We start from the raw sequence: 24,546 nt of genomic DNA, 5'->3' as shown, positions 1-24,546 counted from the left end.
TTATTTAAGTGACAGTTGGAACATCTGTGCAAAGAGAGGCAGCAAATCAGAATTTCTTTTTTAAATTAAGAATTAAATTGAAGGCCACTTATTTGCACTATTTCTGGTCCCTATTTTATCAGACCATCGTGCATCAATATTCCAGTGATCAGAATCACAATCATGTGAAGAATATTATTTATTGATGAAACTTGTTTTCCGTTCAAGGATACTGAAACTTCGGTTGGTAATCTCCAGGTGCCAAAGGTTTATCCTCAAGTCATCCGCTGACATGTATGTCTCATAGTCGCTGTTTACGGAGATGGAGTTGATGTGGTATGTGTGAGCATTGGCAAACACCCTACGAGGACTGGCCTCCACCATCAGATCCATGGGCCTCAGCACTGGTACCTGGGGAAAGAAACGTGTATCAGTTTGAGAAACAAAGTACACAGCTCAACAGTACATTAGGCCAGCCAACACTGTAGTCCTGAATTGTGTTAATTTTGTCTTTACATAGTGTACAGTACAGATAGGGGCCATTGAATCCATCTAGGTCATGTTCTAGTTTGCACTCTACATGAGCCTCCTTTCACTTAACTCTATCAACATAAACTTTATGCCTTTTCTCTCTCTCACATATCTCTCTAACTTTCCAAGAAAGGCATCCAAGGCACTCTCCTCAACTCCTTCTTATTCGTGACTGTTTTTCACACTGGAGATAGAGAAGAGCTATCCTGGTACAGAAGTGGAAAACAAAGAGGCACGCTGTTTATCACTAGGCCTGGAGTCACACGTGGCTAAGGACAGCAGATTTTCTTCCCTGACGTGCATTCATAAACCTTACAACAGTGATAGTTTCACGGTCATCGATATTGAGACTAGCTTATTAATGGAAATAAAGTTCCACCTATTGCTGTGATGAGATTTCACTAACGCAGCATTAGCTCGAGTCTCTGGATTATCACTGATACACCAGCATATCCCTGACCAACTTCAGCAATCTCTGCCCATGGCTCTTCTGTACTTGGGCAGGAATTAGGCTGCTTATCTGTAAGATCTCTGTACTGCTGAATCCTGCCAACTCTTACACATGGACACACAATGGGCACAGCAGAAAGGGTCACCAGAGAGTATGGAGCCTTGTCTCAGCCAGGACTTTCAGGGAGTGTGACAAAGCATTGGGGCAGAGCTGGACAAAACAGTGTCATTTTCAACAATGGTGAAGTTTCTTGATGATTAATGTTCATCTTATTTCAAAGCAATTCCAAAATAAAAACGAGAAACAAAGTTATTGAATGTGACTGACTTTAACCTGAAATATTCCTGGATGTTACTGAAAGTCTTTAACAAACCCAAGCTGGAATTTTGACCAATTTCTCTAAAAATATTTGCAATCTATTCACATCATCAGGCCCTTCCTAATCATCTGGAGCATAAGCTTCCAACAATGTGCCATTAACCATGTTGAATTTGCAGCAGTAAGACTGGACTTAGAAGAGTGAGTGTGCATGTCAGCAAGTATAGCATTCGAGTATGTGTGTACACATAGCTCAAAAGGAGTGAGTGCAAACATGTGTGTGTGTGTGAGTGAGTGAGTGAGTGAGTGAGTGAGAGAGAGTGAGAGAGAGTGAGAAAAATATTGAGTGCATATGCACACTCTTAACTCTGAGAGAGAGCTCAGCCACAGATGCTGAGTCACCATTCGGATGCCAAGGGTGGAGTGACAGCAGAGTCCTGACAGCACCCTATCTGAGTTGAGGCTGTGAAAGACACAGTGGCTAATGTGGCGTGACAAAAATCAGCCATGTATTATTCAACACAGCTGGATATTGCAGGATGCCCGGAGACACAGGTTGCGCTGTTCATTCTGAGGTGAGGCAAACCTGATTGTCAGTCAGTCAGGCAGTCACCTCTGTCGGGGAAGGGCACCACTACCCCGCCTGCGGACTGAGAGAGTTCTTACTGAATTATTGAATGAAGCCCAGTGATCCATCTCTAATTAGTCATGCAACTTCAAAGGTCTCTTAGCACAACGAATCAAGTACTGATCTGTTTAACATGGCTGTCAGACAGTGCACATGATGAATTACGTTGAATAAATAACCTGTTTTACCCAGTTATGCTGCATTACTCCAAACATTTAGCGAGATTCCACAGGCACACATTAGCATGAACTTGGGGGGGGAACAGGTTAGCTGTCTTTTTGCTATTCCTTCCTTGACCTTTAATCTCAAATATGCCTCTCAATGTTTAACACCAATCTGACTGATGGAAGATCAGTTTTGAGATCCAATTAAGTGCTAACTATTTGTGGCACTCCTTCCATTACTTTTATAAAGGAATAATGCTCCATTTTAGAGGAGATATTCAACCATTACAGTGGGTTGCCTTGTCTTGTTGACACTGATGGATGTCACTGTAGCACTACAAGAATCAGAGCAAGTGCTCCTGGTGCCTTTGGCAATATCCTATCCTTGACCAAGACCACAGATTTTTAAAAAAATGATGCTTCTGCTAATGGAGTACGTTTACTGATGTCGCAAGTCCTGAAATGAATCATGGCTGAACGATTGACCACCATTAGTTAATTTGTTTGTTGTGGGATCTTACTGTGCATGAATTGGCTCCATTTCCTTCCCAAATTTGCAACAGGGTCGATAACCAGACGACAGGGTTGTGAGTTGCCAAAAGAATGAGAAGTGATGTGTTATGCAATGATCTAGAATATATTGTCTATACTGTGACTGAAGTAAATTCAACAATAACTTTCAAAGGAGATGTCTATATAAAGGAAAAGTTCACAGTACCTTTGGAAAAGATCAGGCAAGTGGGGACTATGACTCAGTGACTGCACTTCATTAGCTATGAAGCAAGTGTTTAGGCATTCCAGTTGATAGGCTGTGACGCCCTTTATCCCTCAGCTTTCCACACAGTCCCCATGCCACCTCCATCTTAATCAGACAGTCATTCAGTTCCACTGAAAGAGTTCTCTCATACCTGTCCCCATTATAAATCATGGCTGAGAGCTCAGTCCCATGAAACAACTATCTCAGTAGGAAATTTTGTTTTGACACCTGGAGAGAACTGTTGATTTCCTTTGACTGACATCCTTAAGTGGTTAAAATATGCTGTTCTTTCTGTGGTCTCTTTTGTCCACGTCTCAACGCTTATTTGCCTAAAAATAAGAGATGTAATATATCTGAAGCTTCTGGTATTTTTACCTAAATGCTATTCTGGCTGACGTAATTGTAGGGTTATAGTTTCAGGACCATTTTTCTGCATTCCTCAAAGTCCTCTTTAATTCACCTCAGCCTAATATAAAACTACAGCCTCTGTAAAATTGTCCAGCAATCTGAATTTATGTACTTTATGTTTCTTTCCCATTCACATATGCTAATTGAGCTTAAACCCACTCCAAGCACATTTATGAGCCTCCATATGAGGAGAGTGGTCTCAATTCTGTTGAGATGCAGCCTATTACTTCTGAATAGGTGCCTCCCACCCTAGGACTAGTTCTAATGCCCCAAGAATTTGAAGACCTCTATGCTGTATCATGCCTCAGGGCATAGTGATCTTCCACACCTTCCAAATTCAATTTTTGCGGGCATGCAGCACTGGGAATAACCTAGTGATTACTGCCTATAAGATTCTACTTTAAAATCTCCTTCCTCGCCCCAGAAAATATGACTGCAGAAACTCAATCCTTGTCTTCTCTATGTTGTTGGTACCAAAATAGACCATGGCTCAAACCCTGCCCCTGCAGAAGATTCTGTACTTTTTCTGTGTATTTCTTCAACCTGGCGTTAGGGAGGCAGCATACCATACAGAACTCATGGAGCGACATGGTGGCTCAGTGGTTAGCATAGCTGCCTCACAGTGACAGGGACCCGGGTTCAATTCCAGCCTCAGGCAACTGTCTATGTGGAGTTTGCATGTTCTCCCAGTGTCTGCACGGGTTTCCTCACTGGAGGTGCTCCTGCTTCCTCCCACTATCCAAAGATATGCAGGTTAGGTGAATTGGCCATGCTAAATTGCCCACAGTGTTCAGGGATGCGTAGGCTACGTGTATTAGTCAGGGGTAAATGTCGGGTAGGGGAATGGGTCTGGTTAGGTTACTCTGCAGAGGTTAAATGTGGACTTCTTGAGCCGAAGGGCCTGTTCCCACACTGTAGGGATTCGATGATTCATGTTGATGGTTGTAGAAATGTCTCTCTGTTCTCTCTCACATCTATGGAACATGCTATAACAACTGTGTCTCCACACTCTGGTGCTGTGGTCTCGAGCTCAATGCGTAGGTGGAGCAGTGCTGTTCGAGAGTGGCACACACCATGCAGAATCATGTACTTTCTCTTCTCCCTTACAGCTACCCACCTATTGTCCTGAGATCTTATTGCTCATGGAGTAACAACCCCTGGATTGTGCAACTCAGGAAGCACTTACACTTGCAGAAATCCTGAGCTCGAGTTAGAGATATTTCCTTCATAGATGGTGTCACAGGACATGGGAAGTATCTATATACCCTCTTTAATAGTCTTGTCTCTACCTTGTTTAAACAATTAAATTCAAATTTGTTCCTCTTAATCTGCTCGGTATTTATACTCTTATCGATTTACTTAGTCTTATACTAACCTTGGTTGAATGCATGGTCATTAGCAAACATTAAACTGAGGCTCCACTTATCTTCTCAAATGGAAGTAAAAGATCTGCTGGCACTATTTCAAATTTGCTGTCCATACCAATATTTAACACTCAACCAAAGTTATAAAATCTGATTTCTAGTTCCTATCTCATCATGGTTTATGAAATCTTTCTGTGCGCAATTTCAACAATTAGCAATGATTACTTCAACAATATGAAGTGCTTTTAACATGTCTTGATATTTGAAAGGTGGCATACATTTGCAAAGTCTTTCTTCATAAATGTTTACTCAGCAGAAAATATCAATCCAAGCCATCTGCTAATGTATATTTAATTGAGATCATTGTTCATAGACCTTTCTGTAAACTTGCCATAGGCCAATATTTTACCTTCCAGCTTCAAAAAGGATCTAAATCCTGATCCAAGAATTATGAGTATTGAAAGTGCACTTTTGACTCCAAACCCATCTCCTGCATAGTCTTCCTATTTTGAATGCTTTGTGAATGAAAGCATCTCCAGGGTTTTTAGCATCTCTATATGTTTGCTACCCAAGAACTAGAAAGATATGAGTGTATATTTTGTGTTACTTATAACTAAATGTTGGCATTCCCATCGTTCTGAAGAAAACACAATCATCTCCTCACAATTCCCAATGATTGAGAGATAATATCTAATGATGCACTCAGTGTAAAGGTCACAAATTACTCAGGTATCCTATAATGCTAATATTGAAACTTACACTATGTATTCAGTCATCATCCCTGTGCTCACTGACAGCCAGTTTGACAACACTTCAATTTTAAAGATCTCACCTCTTTCTTTCAAATCCCTCCACAATCCTATCACCACCTTCAGCCCCGCAACTCTCAGAGATAATTACTTTGTTTGAATTCTAGACATTCACCACATTTGGCCTGAAGTTGGACTGGTGCCATCTAGTAAGATGTGAAAGAGCAAGAGACATGGATGGAAGAGACTGACAGAAGAGGAGACAAAGATTGAGAAAGACAGAGAAAGGAGAGAGAAAGAAAGAGAGATGGAGAGAAAGAAAGGGAGGGAGAAATAAATAAGGGTAATCTCTGCTGTAATGCAGATAAAGGAGGCTATTTTAGGTCCAGGGAGACCACATAGCCAGCAATTAATGAATTGACCAGGTCACAGGTGGTGGAGGAGAGCTGCTTTTCAGAATGTGACCAGTGGAGTGCCACAAGGATTGGTGCTGGGTCCACTACTTTTCATTATTTATATAAATGATTTGATGTTAACATAGAAGGTATAGTTAGGAAGTTCGCAGATGACACCAAAATTGAAGGTGGACAGCGAAGAAGGTTACCTCAGTGAACAACGGAATCTTGATCAGATGGGCCGATGGGCCAAGGAGTGGCAGAAGGAGTTTAATTCAGATAAATGTGGGGTGTTACATTTTGGAAAGGCAAATCAGGGCAGGACTTATACACTTAGTAAGGTCCTGGGGGGTGTTGCTGAACAAAGAGACCTTAGAGTGCAGGTTCATAGTTCCTTGAAAGTGGAGTCTCAGGTAAATAGGATAATAAAGAAGGCATTTAGTATGCTTTCCTTTTATTGGTCAGAGCATTGAGTACAGGAGCTGGGAGGGTCACATTGCAGCAGTACAGGACATTGATTAAGCCACTTTTGGAATACCATGTGCAATTCTGGCCTCCCTCCTATAGGAAGGATGTTGTGAAACTTGAAAGGGTTCAGAAAAGGTTTACAAGGATGTTGCCAGGGTTGGAGGGTGTGAGATATAGGGAGAGGCTGAATAGGCTAGGACTGTTTTCCCTGGAGCTTTGGAGGCTGAGGTTTATGAAATCATGAGGGGTTTAGATAGGGTAAATAGGCAAGATCTTATCCCTGAGTTGGGGGAAAGTGGAAATATTTAAAAGAGACCTAAGGGGCAACTTTTTCATGCAAAGGGTGCTGCACGTACGGAATGAGCTGCCAGAGGAAGTGGTGAAGGATGGTACAATTACAATGTTTAAATGGTTTCTGGATGGGTATACAAATAGGAAGGGTTTAAGAGGAATATGGGCCAAGTGCTGGCAAATGGGGCTAGATTAATTTAAGATATCTGGTCAGCATGGACGAGTTGGACCGAAGGGTCTGTTTCCATGCAGTAGATCTCTATGACTTGATTCAGCATTGTTGATCAAGGGATAAATATTGGTCAAAATCAGGGCGTGTTCTCCATCTTTTCTCCCAGCATGCTACCATTAAGTCACAATTGACTCTTGACTCCAGGTCAGTGACGTTAAGCTAATCCTTGCCAAGGGCTCAGTGTGCTGCGATAGTGAACATCAGAACATCAGAATTGGAGAGGAAAGGTCACCAATGGTTTGCACTCTTTACTACTATTCAGAAAGGCCACTTTCTGATAGTGTGAGGACCAAGATGGGGCTTGACTGTTAAGTGTCCCATGGCTTGTCAACAGTGACTGCTTTGTCTCGCTTGTGATTCCCCTTGATGTGAGAGAGGTATTGGGGAGGGAGGGAGGGAGGGGTTATGAGCTGTATTCCCCACCCCAGGAGAAAACAAAGATCAGACAAGAAGATGGGGATGTAGATATGCCGACACATTCAGAGACAGCCCAGTCTGTTCTCTTTGACAAGCAAATGGCATTTTCTGACAGTTTAATGCCACCAATTTTAATTTCAGCTCTTAATATAGCGCAGCACACCAGCGATGCAAAGCACTTACTGGTGCACTTCAGCAGCGTACAGGCGAAAACAAAGGGCTAATTGAAGTGGAAAATGTTTAAACAGACAGAAGGGATGAAAGGTTGATTGGAGGGCCTACAAAACAGTGGCAGCAGCATACCAGGAGGTTAATCTGATTTCATACACTGTGATTTTCCTTTTGTTTCTGCTTTAGATTTTTCAATTTCCTGCCACTCCCAATTTAATCTTGGGTTCGAGTTGGAGGAATTTTATCACAAGCTTCCCTTTTATGAGGCTGGGGGTTGGGAAGGACTCCCATCCTTTTGAACGAAGTCATAAAAGAAATGAAGACGTAGCAGGTCAGAATAATTCATTGTTGAATTGACAACACAACCATTACCTCATACAAGAGGTGGGAGGGGGGAGAGATTCATATTAATAGGGGGAGTGGATGATACTCACAGGGGTCACGGGGCCTTTAATTCTTCAACAGGCCTTAAGTAGGAAGGAACGCACAGTTCAATCTACTGTTCAAAAATGCTCCATTAATTGTTGTCATGGTGACCCTATCACCTCAGTTGATGAAATGCATCAGAAGATTAACAATATTTGTTTGAGTGAACCTTTGCTTGTATGGAATGTCCTGCTCAGTCTCACTCGACAGGTGCCTGTTGCTGAATAATGACAGAATTAAATTTTTACCTATAAACAGCACAGGAGTGGGTTACTGAGCCCATTCAGTCTTATTCTTCACTCGAGCATCCTGCCATCTTTCTTCACCTGAACCTACCATCAGAAACATCCGTTCTCCCACAGATCCTTGTCTAGCTTCCTCTTAAATACATCTGTATTAAACAAAAAAAAATGCTGGAGAAATTCGGCAGGTCTGGCAGCACCTATGAAGAGAAAAAGAGGTAACATTTCGAGTCCAATGATTCTTCTTTAGTTCTAAAGAAAAGCCATACCAGACTGAAAAGGTTAACTTTGTTTCTCTCGCCACAGACCTGCTGAGTTTCTCTAGCATTCTCTGTATTCATATCAGATTTCCAGAATCTGCTTTTACCCACTGTAGTACGTAGTAACAATTGCTTAATAGTCTTTGGATGAAGAGATTTCTTATGAATTCTCAAATAGATCTCTTGGTTACGTTCTTCCCTACAAAAATCACTCTCCTCTCTAGTATAAAACTTTCCTATTTAAAGATACTTATTAGGTCACCCCCTCAGCCTTTCACACCCCCTCTACCCCCCCAAAAAAGAAGAGAGAGACCCAACCTGTGAATCTTTTCTTGATATGTACACCCACACATTTCTGGTAGCATCCATCAAAACCTTCTCCTCATCTGTCCAGTGCTTCAAACACATCATAGAACCAGTAATACTGTAGTCAGTGTGGTTTCACTAAAGTTCGATACAAGTATAGCATAATGTTCCAATTCAATTCCATCCCTCCAGAAATAAAGCCCAGTGTTTCTTTGTATATGGTCTTGGAAACCTGTGGTAGAGCTGTACCCTGGCATTCTGATGTCTGACAGGACTAATTCACACTATTGCACGTCAGTCGCTCATTACCCTGTACAGCAACGTGTCTCTCAAACAGCTTCCTCACTGACAGATGCTTACATTTTAAACTTATTCCTGGTGAGTTTTGTGTTTTTTAAAATTCATTTATTGATTAAGTATACTGCTGACTGGCCCACCTCTGTTGCCCTTGAGAAGGTGATTGTAAGCTGTCTTCTTGAACTGCTACAGCCCATGTACTGCAGGTTCAAAGATGTGAGGGAAGCAATTTTGAGCCAGTGGCACTGAAGGAATGGCGATACATTTCCAAAAGCGAATGATAGTAGCTTGCAGGTGATGCTGTTCCCATGTATCTGCTGCCCTTGATCTTCTCAAGTGGTGGCTGTGAGCTTGAAAGGTACTGTCTGTGGAGCTTGGAGAATTCAGACCTAGGGGTGCAGGTACGTAGTTCCTTGAAGGTGGCATCACAGGAAAACAGGGTGGTAAAGGCAGCATCTAGCACGCTTGCCTTCACTGGTCACAGCATTGAGTATATGAGTTGGGACATCATTTTGCAGTTGTACTGGTGAGGCCACTTCTGGAGTACTGCACAAAATTCTTGTTGCCCTGTGATAGGAAGGATATTATTAAACTGGAAAGGGTGCATAAAATATTTACAAGGATGTTACTGAGACTGGAGGGTTTGAGTTAGAAGGAGAAGCTGGATAGGCTGGGACTTTTTTCCTGGAGTGTCGGAGGCTGAACGGTGACCTTATAGAGGTTTATAAAATCATGAGGGGCATGGACAGGGTAAACAGACATTGTTTTCTCCCCGGGGTGGGGGAGTCCGCACTAGAGGGCATAGGTTTAGGGTGAGAGGATAAAGATTTGAAAGGAACCTGAGGGGTAACCTTTTCCACAGAGGATGGTGAATATAGAACATAGAACAATACAGCACAGAACAGGCCCTTCGGCCCACGATGTTGTGCCGAACTTCTAACCTAGATTAAGCACCCATCCATGTACCTATCCAAATGCCGCTTAAAGGTCGCCAATGATTCTGACTCTACCACTCCCACGGGCAGCGCATTCCATGCCCCCACCACTCTCTGGGTAAAGAACCCACCCCTGACATCTCCCCTATACCTTCCACCCTTCACCTTAAATTTATGTCCCCTTGTAACACTCTGTTGTACCTGGGGAAAAAGTTTCTGACTGTCTACTCTATCTATTCCTCTGATCATCTTATAAACCTCTATCAAGTCACCCCTCATCCTTCGCCGTTCCAACGAGAAAAGGCCGAGAACTCTCAACCTATCCATGTACGACCTATTCTCCATTCCAGGCAACATCCTGGTAAATCTTCTCTGCACCCTCTCCAAACCTTCCACATCTTTCCTAAAGTGAGGCGACCAGAACTGCGCACAGTACTCCAACTGTGGCCTAACCAAAGTCCTGTACAGCTGCAACATCACTTCACGACTCTTGAATTCAATCCCTCTGCTAATGAACGATAATACTCCATAGGCCTTCTTACAAACTCTATCCACCTGAGTGGCAACTTTCAAAGATCTATGTACATAGACCCCAAGATCCCTCTGTTCCTCCACCTGACTAAGAACCCTACCATTAACCCTGTATTTCGCATTCTTATTTGTTCTTCCAAAATGGACAACCTCACACTTGGCAGGGTTGAACTCCATCTGCCACTCCTCAGCCCAGCTCTGCATCATATCTAAGTCCCTTTGCAAACGACAAATGCCCTCCTCACTGTCCACAACTCCACCTATCTTCGTATCATCTGCAAATTTACTGACCCACCCTTCGACTCCCTCATCTAAGTCATTAATAAAAATTACAAACAGCAGAGGACCCAGAACTGATCCCTGCGGAACTCCACTTGTAACTAGGCTCCAGGCTGAATATTTACCATCTACCACCACTCTCTGACTTCGACCGGTTAGCCAGTTTTCTATCCAATTGGCCAAATTTCCCTCTATCCCATGCCTCATGACTTTCCGCATAAGCCTACCATGGGGAACTTTAACAAATGCCTTACTAAAATCCATGTACACTACATCCACTGCTCTACCCTCATCCACATGCTTGGTCACCTCCTCGAAGAATTCAATAAGACTTGTAAGGCAAGACCTACCCTTCACAAATCCGTGCTGGCTGTCCCTAATCAAGCAGTGTCTTTCCAGATACTCATAAATCCTATCCCTCAGTACCCTTTCCATTACTTTGCCTACCACAGAAGTAAGACTAACTGGCCTGTAATTCCCGGGGTTATCCCTATTCCCTTTTTTGAACAGGGGCACAACATTCGCTACTCTCCAGTCCCCTGGTACCACCCCCGTTGCCAGTGAAGACGAGAATATATGGAACGGACTGCCAGAAGAAGTGGTAGAGACGAATACAATTACAATATTTTAAAAATATTTGGATGGGTACATGAATAGGAAAGATTTAGAGAGATATGAGCCAAATGTAGGTAAATGGGACTAGGTCAGGTTTGGAAGCCTGGTTGTCATGGACAAGTTGGAGCAAATGGTCTATTTCTGTGCTGTATGACTCTATGATTTGGTTACTCGGAATTCAGTGGAGCACCTTTGAGACTTACTTCTCTATCACAAAGTTAAAGTAGAGAGAAATTATTGTTCTGCTAAGGAATTACAAGATGCAGTGGAATTGTACCAGAAAGAGAAAGAAATGGCCTACCCTCCATTTAGAACATAGAACATAAGAGCGCAATACAGGCCCTTCGGTTGACAGGATGGTGGTGGAATAAGAGAAATAGTCAAAGGAAATCCCTTCAAGCAAATTACATCGTGCTATGGGATAGGAGATATTAATAAAATATCAATACCCTTCAAGTGGCAAGCTTGAACTCTTTCTAGAATAAATAAAATCTACGGCATGGACAAAGACCATTCAGGCCAACTAGTTTATTCATGACTTGAGCATTTTATGGCAGTATAATGGTGAGTTATTACCACTCATGAATATTGAGAAGTAAATCGAACAGCAAAGTTCACTTATTAAAGATTGACCAAAGTTAAACACAGAAATCAGGAAGTTGCAGTCCTGGTTATGCTGCACTGCCAGAAGCTGAATGATAAATGATATCTGATGAGAGACTTAGAGCTGAAACAACGTTCTGTTCTCTCAAGATATTCAAGCTAACATGCTGGATTTTTTTGTAAAAAACAGGTATAAAAACTTATTGATGCTTGCATTTGGACAGGAGCACAAAATTAGTATTGCAGGCACAACTAGCTACAGTAAGTGGCCAAGGCAAATTGGGTATTGTCTTTATTGCAATGGGATTGGACTACAGGAATAAAGTAGTTTGCTAGAATTATGTGTGGCAGCCCCTCAGAACACAGATGACTGAGCTCATGATAAGGCCCAGTGCCTATAATCTTTGAACAGAGGGAGGCTGTTTGATTGATAATTAACCTAACTTGGCGAGTTATGATATACCTTCCCGGCCTATCAAGTCCCATGTGGGATTGAAACCAGTGCTTCTGGCATACCCAGTATACCACAAGACCTGTCACGATCGTACAGGGCTCTGGTGAAACCACATTTAGGAGTACTGTGTACAGTATTGGGCTCCATAACATGCTCTCGAGGCTGTATAACAATGATTCACTCGTTTGGTCCCAGGGATGAGGGGGTTATCCTATGATGAGAGACTGTACAAAAAAACTTGATGAAATTTAGTAGAGTGAAGGACAATCTCACTGAAACTTCCAGATTCTGAAGGGGCTTGACAAAGTAGACAATGAAAGGTAGTTTCTCCTGAATCTAGAATGTGGGCCACAGACTCAAGGGGCTGATCATTGAGAATTGAAATAAGGGCACTTATCCATACAAAGGATTGTGTAATTCTTTAGAGTTCTCCAGAGGGTTCTGAATGCTCCATCATTGAATATATTCAATGGAGTTGACAGAGAGTCAGCTACTTGGGGATATTGAGGATTATGGGGAGCACAGTTGAAGCCCAAGATTAGCCATCAATGAATGGTGAAGCAGACTCAATAGTTATATGGTCAACTCCTGCTATCTCTTACGTTCTTATAAGAACAGCAATAGGCCATTCAGACCATCAGAACTGCTTTCAGCATTCAATTAGATCATGGCTTATCATCTACCCCAATGCTACTTTCCTGCTCCATCTCCGTATCACTTGATGTCACTGATGTCCAGAAATCTACTTATTTCCATCTTGAACCTGAAAACTGAGCTTCCAAAGCCCACTTGGACAGAGAATTCCAATGATTCACTACCACCTAAGTGAAGAAAGGTTTCCTCATCTCAGTCCTTATCCTGAGATTATGTTTCAGACTTTCCAGCCAGTGGAAACATCTTATTGACATCCATGCTGTCACACTCTAAGAATTTTTGTAAGTTTTCAATGATCACATCACATCCTGCTGTTTGGACTGTGTTATGGTATCAAGGGTGTCTGTATTTGCTGAGTGATTAGTGCTTTTTCCTTTGACTCAGAAGTCTGTGTATTCAGGTCTCTCTCCAGAGACCTGAACATAATAATCTGGGCTGACACAGCAGTGCCATATACAAAGTGGGAAGCCCCTTTGAAATGCTTCAAATTTGACATTACATTAACCGAAGTGTATCAAATTAGATTAGGATAAGATAAAATGTAGGAAGCAGGGATATGTGCAATGTCCACAACTATTCAGTCATTTTTCTCCAAGGGATTAGTTACATTATGTTTCAGTAACAGTCTGACTTATGAAAGGGCCACGACCCTCATCCAGATCAGTGAGCTGGTGTATACCATAGGGTTTAAAGGAGAACTGTGGCAGTCAAAAAGAGCATGATATTCTAAGTTTGAAAGCAGCTCACATAAATTATTTGTATACTCCACTGATCATGCTTTTGATATTCTTGCATACACTTTTAATATTCATACACAATTCCTGTGCCGTCTTTCTTCCTGCATTTATTATCACTTCCATAAAAAAAAAGCCAGAATTGTACTAAAAATATCTCATTTCTTGAAACTCTTGACAGACGCCCCTCAGAGCTTGCAAGACAGTATGAGCTCCATTTTATTTTCTTTCCTTCACTGATTCATCAACATCTGATTAAAGCCAGAGCATTCAAGAGCCTCGGGTTGAGGAACACAGTGATCTCAGAGAGTTGTAGGTCACAGATATAATGACCAACTTAGTAACTTCTCCTTTCCTCTAGTTTCAGCTGGCTTTTGGTTTCCTTATCTTGGCTCTTTTTCCTGCGTCTACCTGACATATAGACACAGTTATCGTTTTCTGGAATACCTCATTTGCAACTCGCCTGTGGTGACCGGCTGTTCAAATGTGGGAGGCATCTTAGCGAGTAAAGATCAAAGCACTATGTCACTTGGAGAGGGCTGGAATAATACAAGGTTTCAAATTACACAGTTAAATTACACATTGGCTTAAAAGGCCTACTGTTTTTAGAAGAGCTATTCACCCATTTAAAGATAAACAAGTTAAAGTTTCTGTTAAACGAGTATATAGTGACTGTAACAAGATCATCCATGTGGACCTCATGAGTTCCCTGACTGGGGCTGCTAGCCTGGTCCAATCAGAAAGCCCTGGCTGACAGACATAAACAGGGGTGTCGGTGACAGAGATTCTGCTCACTCTGACTGCTCTAAGGAAGCCAGACCAGCGTCAAGTATTATGCACGTGTGACTTGGTAACAGGATACTGGTTAGATTAGATTACTTACAGTGTGGAAACAGGCCCTTTGGCCCAACAAGTCCACACTGACCCTCTGAAGAGCAACCCACCCAGACCCATTCCCCTACATTTACCCCTTCACCTAACACTATGGGCAATATTAGCATGGCCAATTCACCTGACTTGCACACTTTTGGACTGTGGGAGGAAACTGGAGCACCCGGAGGAAACCCACGTAGACAGGGGGAGAATGTGCAAACTCCACATAGACAGTTGCCTGAGGCGGGAATTGAACCTGGATCTCTGGCGCTGTGAAGCAGCAGTGCTAACCACTGTGCCACCATTAAGGCAACTGGCAGAGGCATGTAACTTTGTATTAACCCTTAATGAGACGTGAGACACCATTTGGTATGTGGGATTAATGAAGTAACCATACAAAAGTGCCTAATAGCTGAAACCCAACTGGAATTCAAACAGGCACTAATGTGGCAAGCGGAGCATTTGAGTCACAGGAAGCAAACACCCTTGTCAGGCCGACTGAGCTTGGGAGACACACCACCCGAGTGAAGGTGATTGTATAGCCTCACTCAGGACATATGAGCAGAGAGACTCTAGGTTAGCCCACAGCAAAACCCCCAAACAAAGCCAAGCCTCGGCCAAATGGTTAATGCTTCCTTCAGGATCTGGACCGGCAAGCCATTGTTGTTGCTGCCAGTGCGCAGACCCGAGACAGCAAAATAGTCCTATTCAGCCTGAACTGAGTAAAAGAACTCAGAGGCTGATATTCAGGAGGGTGCACACCCTGGAAAGCCCACTTGCATCTGGCTTGGAACAGTTAAATTGCTTAGCGATGTCCAAATCAGAACAAATCAAAATAAACAACTGGTTAAATGGTCACCCACTTCTACGGACGACAATACTGGTGTGGCTGTATCTGTGATCGCAGAAGCAGTCTTTTAACAAAATTCGCTCTGGACTCTAACCTTTACATTTGTGCAAGACCTTGGCTAGACTGAGAACCTGTAATAAGGAACCTTAACAGATAAAAGTTACAACTTTGGTTCCGGTCTCATATGAAATGCAGCTGGTTTAGTGACCACTGATTGCAGTACAAGGCTCAGGTCCAAGCCTGATAGGGTGAAGTTGTTGAGAAAGATTCACCTTAACTAGCTCAACAATTTTAAATGAGAAAATGGCTGGCTGAGTTAAGTCCTACTTAAATACCTGAAGCTTTTCAGGAAGGCCTAAGGACTATCAAAGGAGCCAAGACCACCTTGCATGTTGACCAGGAAGCAATTCCATGATTCTGCAAGGTCCACCGAATATCACTTGCCTTGTGGGCAAAAGTAAAGGCAGACATCATGAAGCTGAAAAGCAAAGGAATCATCAAACCAGTCCCTCGCATAGAGGACTAATATGCAAAGCTGACGGTGGGGTGGGGGGAGGGGGGAGCGGTCCTTCAGAAAGCTGGACATAAGCCATGCGTACTTGCAATTGTGGTTAGATGAGGATTCCCACAAGTATGCTGCAATTAATACCAAGAAGGGATTGTACCAATATACCAGACTGCTATTTGGGTTCTCATCAGTCTGTGCCATTTTTCAGTAGACGATGGAGAACATTTTACAAGGTCTGTCCCGAATTGACATTTATCGGGACGATGTACTAATAACAGGGAAGACCAATAAAGAGTACTTGGAGAACTTGGATACAGTCCCTAGACTTTCCTCCAAGGCGGCTGTGTGCTTTAGAAGGGGAAAATGTGTACTCCAGACATGCCAAGTGTCCTGCTTGGGCTACAAGAGTCGACAAGACCGGGTTACACCTGTTGGAAGATAAAAGTGAGGGCAATCAAAGGTAGCCCGGTTCCCATGCCTGTACTGGAGTTTAGGTCTTTCCTTGGATTGGTGAAATATTACAGAAAGCTCATACATAACCTGGCCTCCATTTTAGTACCCTTACATCTCCTATTGAAAAAGAGGTAGCCTTGGAAATAGTCTTGTAGCCAAGACGCAGACTTTAGGGAAGTGAAAAAGCAGCTAAGACCTAAGGTGTTGGCAAACTATGATCTCAAGTGAGATGTGGTGCTGACATATGGTGCCTCCCAAGGTAGTATTGGCTCACAAATGGTCCAATGGAGAGGTACGCCAAATAGTATATACTTCTCCAACTTTGGCTGGTGCAGAACGCAAATACGCCCCAGGGAAGGAAAGTTTGGCGGTCATCTTTAATGTGAGAAAGTTCCACCACTACACTTACAGACATTAAGCTTGTAATAGTAACAAAGGACAAACTCAAAGAGGACAAGGCCGTGCTGCCCATAGCTTCAGGTCGAACTCAGCGGTGAACTCTCATTCTATGTGTGTACAATTACAAATTAGAACACTGTCTGGGAGGCTAAATAGCAAATGTGGGTGCCTTGAGCCTCCTCCCACTGGCAGGTACACCACCGGTAGTACTGCTACTGGAAGAGTGCATGCTGGTTTTAAACTTTCTGGACACCCTCCGGTCACCGCTGACAATATCCCATCCTGACAAAATTCAAACAGCTGGTGGTGATGGGGGAAAGAGAAAGGCCATCACAACTGAAATTGATACCTTTCTGGTCGCAGCAAGGCCAAATCACCATAGAGGACGGCATTTCATTACAGGGAGCAAGAATGATTGTCTCAAACTGAGGTCACAGCCAGATACTGGCTGAATTCCTCCACCAGAGTCGTCCTGGGGGTGCAAAATGGTGAAACTGGCAAGAATTTTTGTCTGGTATCCAGAATTGGTTGCAGACAGCTACTTTGGTGGGGCAGTGCTCAGAGTGCCAACAACGATAAAGATTACTTTCAGCAGTTCACCCACATTCATGGGAATGGCAAGGTAAACCTTGGATTAAGTTAAATGTTAACTATGTGAACCCTTTCATGGGCTTAATATTCTTAGTCATTATGGATACCCACGCCAAGTGGTGGGATGTGCATAGAGTTCATTCTTCAAATGGGTTGTCAATAGAAAAGCTGCAAGAATCTTTTGCAATTCATGGACTCCCAGAAGTGTTGGACACAGAAAACAGGCCATCATTTACTAGCAGGGAATTTGAGCATTTCCTAAAGTCAAGTGACATTTGGCCTATAAGGACAGCTCCATACCATCCACTGTCCAATGGTCTGGCAGAAAGAATCATCCAAACTTTGAAAGCAAGCTTAAAGAAACAGCTACAGTTTCACTCAATACCAAACTGTCCTGGTTCCTATTTGATTACAGAATCACCCCTCATGCAACCACAAGGACAGCTCCAGCAGAGTTGCTAATGGGGAGAAGACTCCACACCAGGTTAAATCTGATCTTCTTGGAATTGGGGTGGGTCTGCTTCAAGCTAATAAAGTCAACAGCTTGAGGTCTTGGTTTTTTTTTAAAAAAGCTGGAACAATAGAAGCAGGTTGAATAGGTGGGGGTCAAACTCCCACAGAAGTAGGGTTTTTAAGTTTATCGTTCAGTAACTGTTGGGGTCGTGAAAGCTGCTTCAACTCTCTGACTCCCTTTGCTACAGGCAAAAGCTGGTGTTCCTACTGCTAAAGTTGCACAAGTCAATCTATTTTATTGAATTTACGTTTACCATGAGTGTGTTTATGCAATGTTACTGCATTGGAACAGTTGCTGTTCAGTAATTAAATAACCCGTTGTTCTGTTAAGTTTTCCAACAGAGTTAAGTTATTCATCTTCTCTCTTTTGTTGTATTTTAACAATAGTGTATGAGTAAAGAGTGTTTTGCTTCAAGCCTGGTAGTTCGACCATTGGACTGCATCCGGAACACAAAGTCTGGCAGTTGCCTTTAAAATAAAATAAAGTTAGGGTCTCGGCTATCTCCTTGACATAATTTGAGGGTGTTGGGTCTGGTGCATAACACTAGCAACCGTACCAATGATTAAAAAAAACATCAGCATTACTTGCTATCATCATGACAGAATGGATAGAGCCCAAACCTTCCTCCTCCTCGGTATAAGAGCAACTCGGGATGCGCAACAAATGCTGCCTTTATCAATGATACCCGCATACCATCAGGAATTTTAAAAAAGGCTTTTATCAACTTAATTATTGTTAAATGACTGTCAACCAACCTCTCTAAGATTTTTAAAAGATCTTAAAAATATCAAGTACAAATAAAACTGTCTCTTTTAATCCTATCTTTCTATGTTTCCCTTTCTGCTCTTCACTTGACATCAGTTTGTCCACACTAATTCTCACTATCTTTTAAGTCTTTGATACGTTTTTTTTTAATCTGTTAACTCCTTTAAGTAGTTACATTGCTGGTCCCAGCTCAGATTTAGAGCCTTTCTGTTATTAGTTTGCACTTCAAGCAACTTTATAGTCAAAATGTTTAAAACCAAAGTGTGCACTCACAACTTCAACTCCTGAGGAATGTTTTGAGAGCACCCACAAGCAAATTCCAGTCAAAAAAGGACCTTACACCTAATAAGGAAGACTACAAAAATTTGAAGGGTGCACTTACTGTTGCAGATTGAGAAATTAAAATCGTAAATTAAAAGATATGATGATAGCTAAGCAATGGCTAGCATTTAAGGAATTAATACATGATCTACAACAAATATATCTTCCTTCAAGGTGCACAAAACTCAATAGGAAAAGGGATCATTACTAACAAGACAAGCTAAAGACTATATTTGATCAAAGGAACAGCCTTATAAAATTGCCCAAAAAGTAGTAAGTCTGAAGATTAGGAGCAGTTTAGAATTCAGCAAAGGTGACCAAGAAATCAATAAAGAAAAGAAATATGGAATATGAAAGTAAACTAGTGAAAAATCTTTTAAACACTAAAACCTATGTACAGTAATATGTAAAAATGGAAAAAAATTAGCAAAGACAAAGATGGACCTAATACAACAGAGAAAGGAGAATTTAAGATGGAACATAAGGAACTGACAGAGAAACCAAAGAAATACTTTGGTCTGAATCTTACTTATTTTTGCCTAAGTCTGAGTTGCATTCAGTTTTCTCGAAGGAATTTCTGCCACAAGACCTAGCTAGCTTTCTCACCTTATCTGACCAAACTCTGCATTAACTATCTACTCTGGCTCTATGGCATCCATCATGTCTGATTCTGGCCTTATCTTACCAGGTGCTACCTGAAAACAAATCACCGTCAGCAGATATCCCAGAATTCAGGAGAATCCCTTGCTCCTGTGTGATCTTTGAAAACTTCGGAAAACAGAGGAGGACCACCTATACAACATATTCAAGAAGAAAGGATACTCAAAAAATACAGTCCGCAGATTCCTCAAGAACAAACCACAACAAGCAGACCAAACACAGCCAGAAACCTTAACCACCTTACCGTACATCAAAGAAGCTTCAGAAATGACAGCCAGACTACTAAGACCCCTCGGAATCCTAGTAGCACACAAACCCACCAACACTCTCAAACAAAAACTAACAAACTTAAAAGACCCAGTACATCACATGGACAAAACCAACGTAGACTACAAAATTCCATGCAAGGACTGCCACAAACACTACGTAGGACAAACAGGGAGAAAGTTAGCCACCAGAATACACGAACACCAGCTAGCCACAAAAAGACACGACCCTCTCTCCCTCGTAGCCCTACACACGGAGGAAAAAAAAAACACCATTTCGACTGGGACAACACATCTATCCTGGGACAGGCTAAGCAAAGGCATGCCAGAGAATTTCTAGAGGCCTGGCACTCCAACCACAACGCCATAAACAAACACACTGATCTAGATACCATCTATCAACCCCTCAGAAAATGAACAGGAAATGACATCACCACAAACCCCAGGAACCCCAGCCAGGACAAACATATAAATAGAAAGCAGGAGACAACAGCTTCACTTCACTTGAAGGTCGCCACTGGTGATGTTACCTAGCCAGGTAATGAAACGTCTGGATATCAAACCTACAGCTCAGCGAGCAAACCTACACCCTGATCTTTGAAAACTTGTTGTGCACTTAGATAAGCACCATCAGTCTGGAGCTGCCCTGCATGGTTTCCTGATATTTGTTCCAGACAGCTTGGAAAAACAGCCTTGCAGTTTCAGTTTGGCCAGGTTGCAGAGGTTTTAGCTGAAGCTGGGTGTATAAAACAGTTGCTCCTGAAAAAGGGAGGTTGGTTATGATTGTTATAAGAGGTCACCTCAGTGTAAGGAGTTGATTTCAAAAGTTCCAGACCAGGAGTGTTTAGTTAAAGCCCTGAAAGGTTATTTGAAACTGAAAGTCTAAACTCAATTATATGATGATTCAAATGGAGTGGCTATGAGATTCTCAGGATGAAGAATTGAAACCACAGCGAAGTCATACCTATGTGGGATAGATACTAAATAAAAACCAAAAGAACTGCAGATGCTGTAAATCAGAAACAAGAACAGAAGTTGCTGGAAGAGCTCAGCAGGTCTGGCAGCATCTGTAAAGAGAAATCAGAGTTAACATTTCAGGTCTGGTGACTGTTCTAAGGAAGGGAATGTTTTGGGATTAATTTTACTATGTGTTTCAAAATAGTCAAATTTGTATCATAGGTAATTAGTTTGATTTATTCTATTTTATCTTTATTTCATTTGCATAATAAACTTCTATTTCATGGTTAAACCCGAATCTATAGCATTGAGGGTGTGTTCCAGTGACAGACTACCTTATCAAAACCAAAACAAAATGTTCAAGCCTGATTTGAGTCTGGAATCTAACTTGTTCACGAATAACATTAGCAGGAATCACAACATTAGGCAGAATAACATGGTTTTATGAAAGGGAATTACGTTGATCAAACCTGCTGGAACCTTTTTTGAGGATATAACTCACAGGATAGATAATAGGGAGCCAGTGAATGTGATGTATTTTTTAGATAGCTAATGATAAGCACAGTTAACAAAATTAGATCACATGGGATTTAGGGTAAAACAATGGCTTGGGCTAAAAATTGGTTAATGATAGAAAACAAGAAGTAGGAATAAATAACTAATTCTCAAGTTGGTGAGCTGTAATTACTGGGGCATCACAAAGATCAGTCAGTGCTTGGACCAGCTGTTCATGATCTATATCAACAACTTAAAGGGGGGTGAAACTGACTATTTACAAGTTTGCTGATTACGCAAAATTAAGTGGCAATGTGAGGACAGACCTCAAAGGGATACAAAGAGACTTCAAAGGGATTTTGACAGATTAAGTATGTAGGCAAGAGCATGACAGACTGAATATAATGTGGAAAAATATGAAGATTTCCCCTTTGGTATGAAAAACAAATGCAGAATATCTTTTAAATTGTGAGATAATGCAAAATTTGATGTGCAAAGGCACAAGGGTGTCCTTCCTGGTGAGTCACAGAATATGGGTGCAGCAAAACAATTAGGAAGGCAAATGATATATTGGTCTTCATTGTGAGACAATGAGAGTCTGCAAGTAACAATGTTTTCCCACAATTCTACACAGCTTTGGTGAGATTGCATCCAGATGTACTATTTGCAGTTTTGGTCCCCTTACCCAGAGATGAATGTACTGGCTATAAAAGAAGTGATTTCAGCAAACCACTGAAATCAGCAAACTAATTTCTACAACAGTGGGATTGTCCTATGAGGGGACGGGGCCTGTATTACCTACAGATTAAAGAAATGAGAGGTAATCTTATTGAAAGTTTCAAAATTCTTACAGTGCTCAACAGAGTAGACACAAGAAGAATATTTCTCTTGGCTAGGAGGATGATAGGAACTGCTTTCTGAAGAAGGTGTCAGCCATTAGGACTGGAGGAATTTCTTTATTTCGAGAGAGAGGTGAACCCCAGAGGGCAAATGGAGGATCAGTCACCGAACAGAACTCAATAGATTTTGAGATATTAAAGACATGAAGGGATATGGGGATAGTGCAGAAAAATGGCAACAAGGGAGAAGATCAGCAATGATCTTGCTGAGACACAGAGCAGGCTCGAGGGGCCAAATGGTCTACTCCTGTATCTTCTGTTCCTAAAACGTATGGAAATAAGCTATTTTTGAACTGTTAATATGAAGACAAATATAGCAAGCAATTGCCACACAACAAGGTTTCACAAACAGCAGGTGAGGTGAAAATGACCAAATAATCTTTTTTAACCTTGTCTGGGGGACTGCTTTTCTTCAGTAGTGGCACATGATTATTTATCTTTAGCAGAGAGGGCAAATGAGGCAACATTTCAGTGAACTGGAATACGTGCTTAATCCTGGGGAGCAAGCTTTAATTCATGACTTTCTGATTCACAGCCACCCACTGAGGTATGGTTAATAAGAAACCAATAAATGAAGCAGACAGTCTAAAGAGCTTTAAGAAATAACAAAATACAATTCCTGCAGGAGAATGGACATGGAGTCATGGTCAGCAGGTAGCTGATCCATTAAAAAAGTTTTTTGGGCTAACTAACATTTCTTCAAGATCTTATGTTCACGAACAACTGACCAAAGGATAAATACTGTTAACTTCATTGGAATAAAATCGTGAAATTTTGGATCAGTGTAAGATGTTAATGTTTGATGTTTTAAGTTTACCATTTCCATGTGCCTTGCTTATACAAATTCATCCATTACAAATCACCACCAAAATAGTTTTCCCATGCTACGTTCAGTCTTCAAAATTAATTTTGATAATGAAAGGCACATGTCCTTGAAGCCCCTGCTGGCATGCCACCATCTGAGAGATTGCTTAATCCTTTGGTAAACACTTATGTCTTCAGTAGTTTACAAACCATACTCCTTTAATGGTGTCCATTAGTCCTCATTGCAAGTCGAATTGAGACTATGCACATTCATTTTCACAAAGCTCCACCTTTTGCACTCACTTGCCTTTACCTCTCCTTTCCCTAGACATTCAGATGTGGCAGTGGGAATTTTGAGGAGTGACAATGGAATGACAAATGCGAATGTGAATTTAGCAGGTGAAAGTGAGGACTGCAGATGCTGGAGATCAGAATCGAGAATGTGTTGCTGGGAAAGCAGAGCAGGTCAGGCAGCATCCGAGGAGCAGGAGAATCGGCGTTTCGGGGATAAGCCCTTCATCAGGAATGTGCCGGGACTGAGAGATAATTGGGAGGAGGGTGGGGTTGGGGGCGAAGGTAGCTGAGAAAACAATAGGTGGGTGAAGGTGGGGGAGAAGATGATAGGTCAGGGGGAGTGACGGACAGGTCCAGAGGCGGTGCCGAGTTATCCCGTGTGGTTACAGAGTCCCAAAGTGGAATATGAGACATGCTTCCTCCAGGCGTTGGGTGGCAACAGTTTGGCAGTGGAGGAGGCCCAGGACCTGCATGTCCTTGACAGAGTGGGAGGAGAAGTTGAAGTGTTCAGCCACAGGGCGGTGGGACAATGTCATCTACTGCATCTGTTGCACCCAGTGTGGTCTCCTCTACATCAGGGAGTCAGGATGCCTTCTTGCGATCGTTTCAGTGAACATCTCAGGGACACCCGCACCCACCAACCCCACTGCCCCGTGGCTGAACGCTCCAACTCCCCCCCAAACTCCGTCAAGAACATGCAGATCCTGGGCCTCCTCCACCGCCAAACCGTTGCCACCTGACGCTGGGAGGAGGAACACCTTATATTCCGCCTTGAGACCATGCAACCACACGGGATAAATGTGGATTTCAACAGCTTCCTCAGTTTCCCTCCCCCCACAGTATCCCAGTCCCAAGCCTCCAACTTGGCACCACCCTCCAGACCTGTCCATCACTCCCCCCCGACATTCTCCCTCATCATCCACCTATCGTTTTCTCAGCTACCTTCCCACCCCACACTCCCGACCCCCCCACCCAGCCATTTATCTCTCAGCCCTGGCCCACAAGCCTCATTCCTGATGAAGGGCTTACTCTGAAACATTGATTCTCCTGCTCCTTGGATGTGCCTGGCATGCTGTGCTGTTCCAGCACCAAACTCTCGACTCTCACTTGTGAAGTCAGCCTGTCCACATTTTATGCCGCACAGGTGATAGGACCGGAGCATCCCTCCTCATCTTCCACATTACTTCTGACACTTTTCACTATTGAATCCTCTTTCAGTGCTCTTTCTCCCAGCGGAA

General features: G+C 42.4%; 1 protein-coding gene across 4 annotated transcripts in view; it reads right to left on the bottom strand.

Annotated features, from left to right (window-relative positions):
* Nucleotides 1-24,546, bottom strand: part of LOC140492212 (serine/threonine-protein phosphatase 2A 55 kDa regulatory subunit B beta isoform) — a 580,700-nt gene that overhangs the window by 34,390 nt on the left and 521,764 nt on the right. For all 4 annotated transcript variants that reach the window (XM_072591099.1, XM_072591101.1, XM_072591102.1 and 1 more), the window contains one exon: nt 213-390. In XM_072591099.1, coding sequence (XP_072447200.1) covers nt 213-390 — 178 coding nt within the window. The remainder of the gene's footprint in view (nt 1-212; nt 391-24,546) is intronic.

Source organism: Chiloscyllium punctatum, chromosome 20 (genome assembly GCF_047496795.1).
Source record: "Chiloscyllium punctatum isolate Juve2018m chromosome 20, sChiPun1.3, whole genome shotgun sequence".
NCBI lineage: Eukaryota > Metazoa > Chordata > Chondrichthyes > Orectolobiformes > Hemiscylliidae > Chiloscyllium > Chiloscyllium punctatum.
This window is presented reverse-complemented; position numbering and strand designations above follow the sequence as displayed.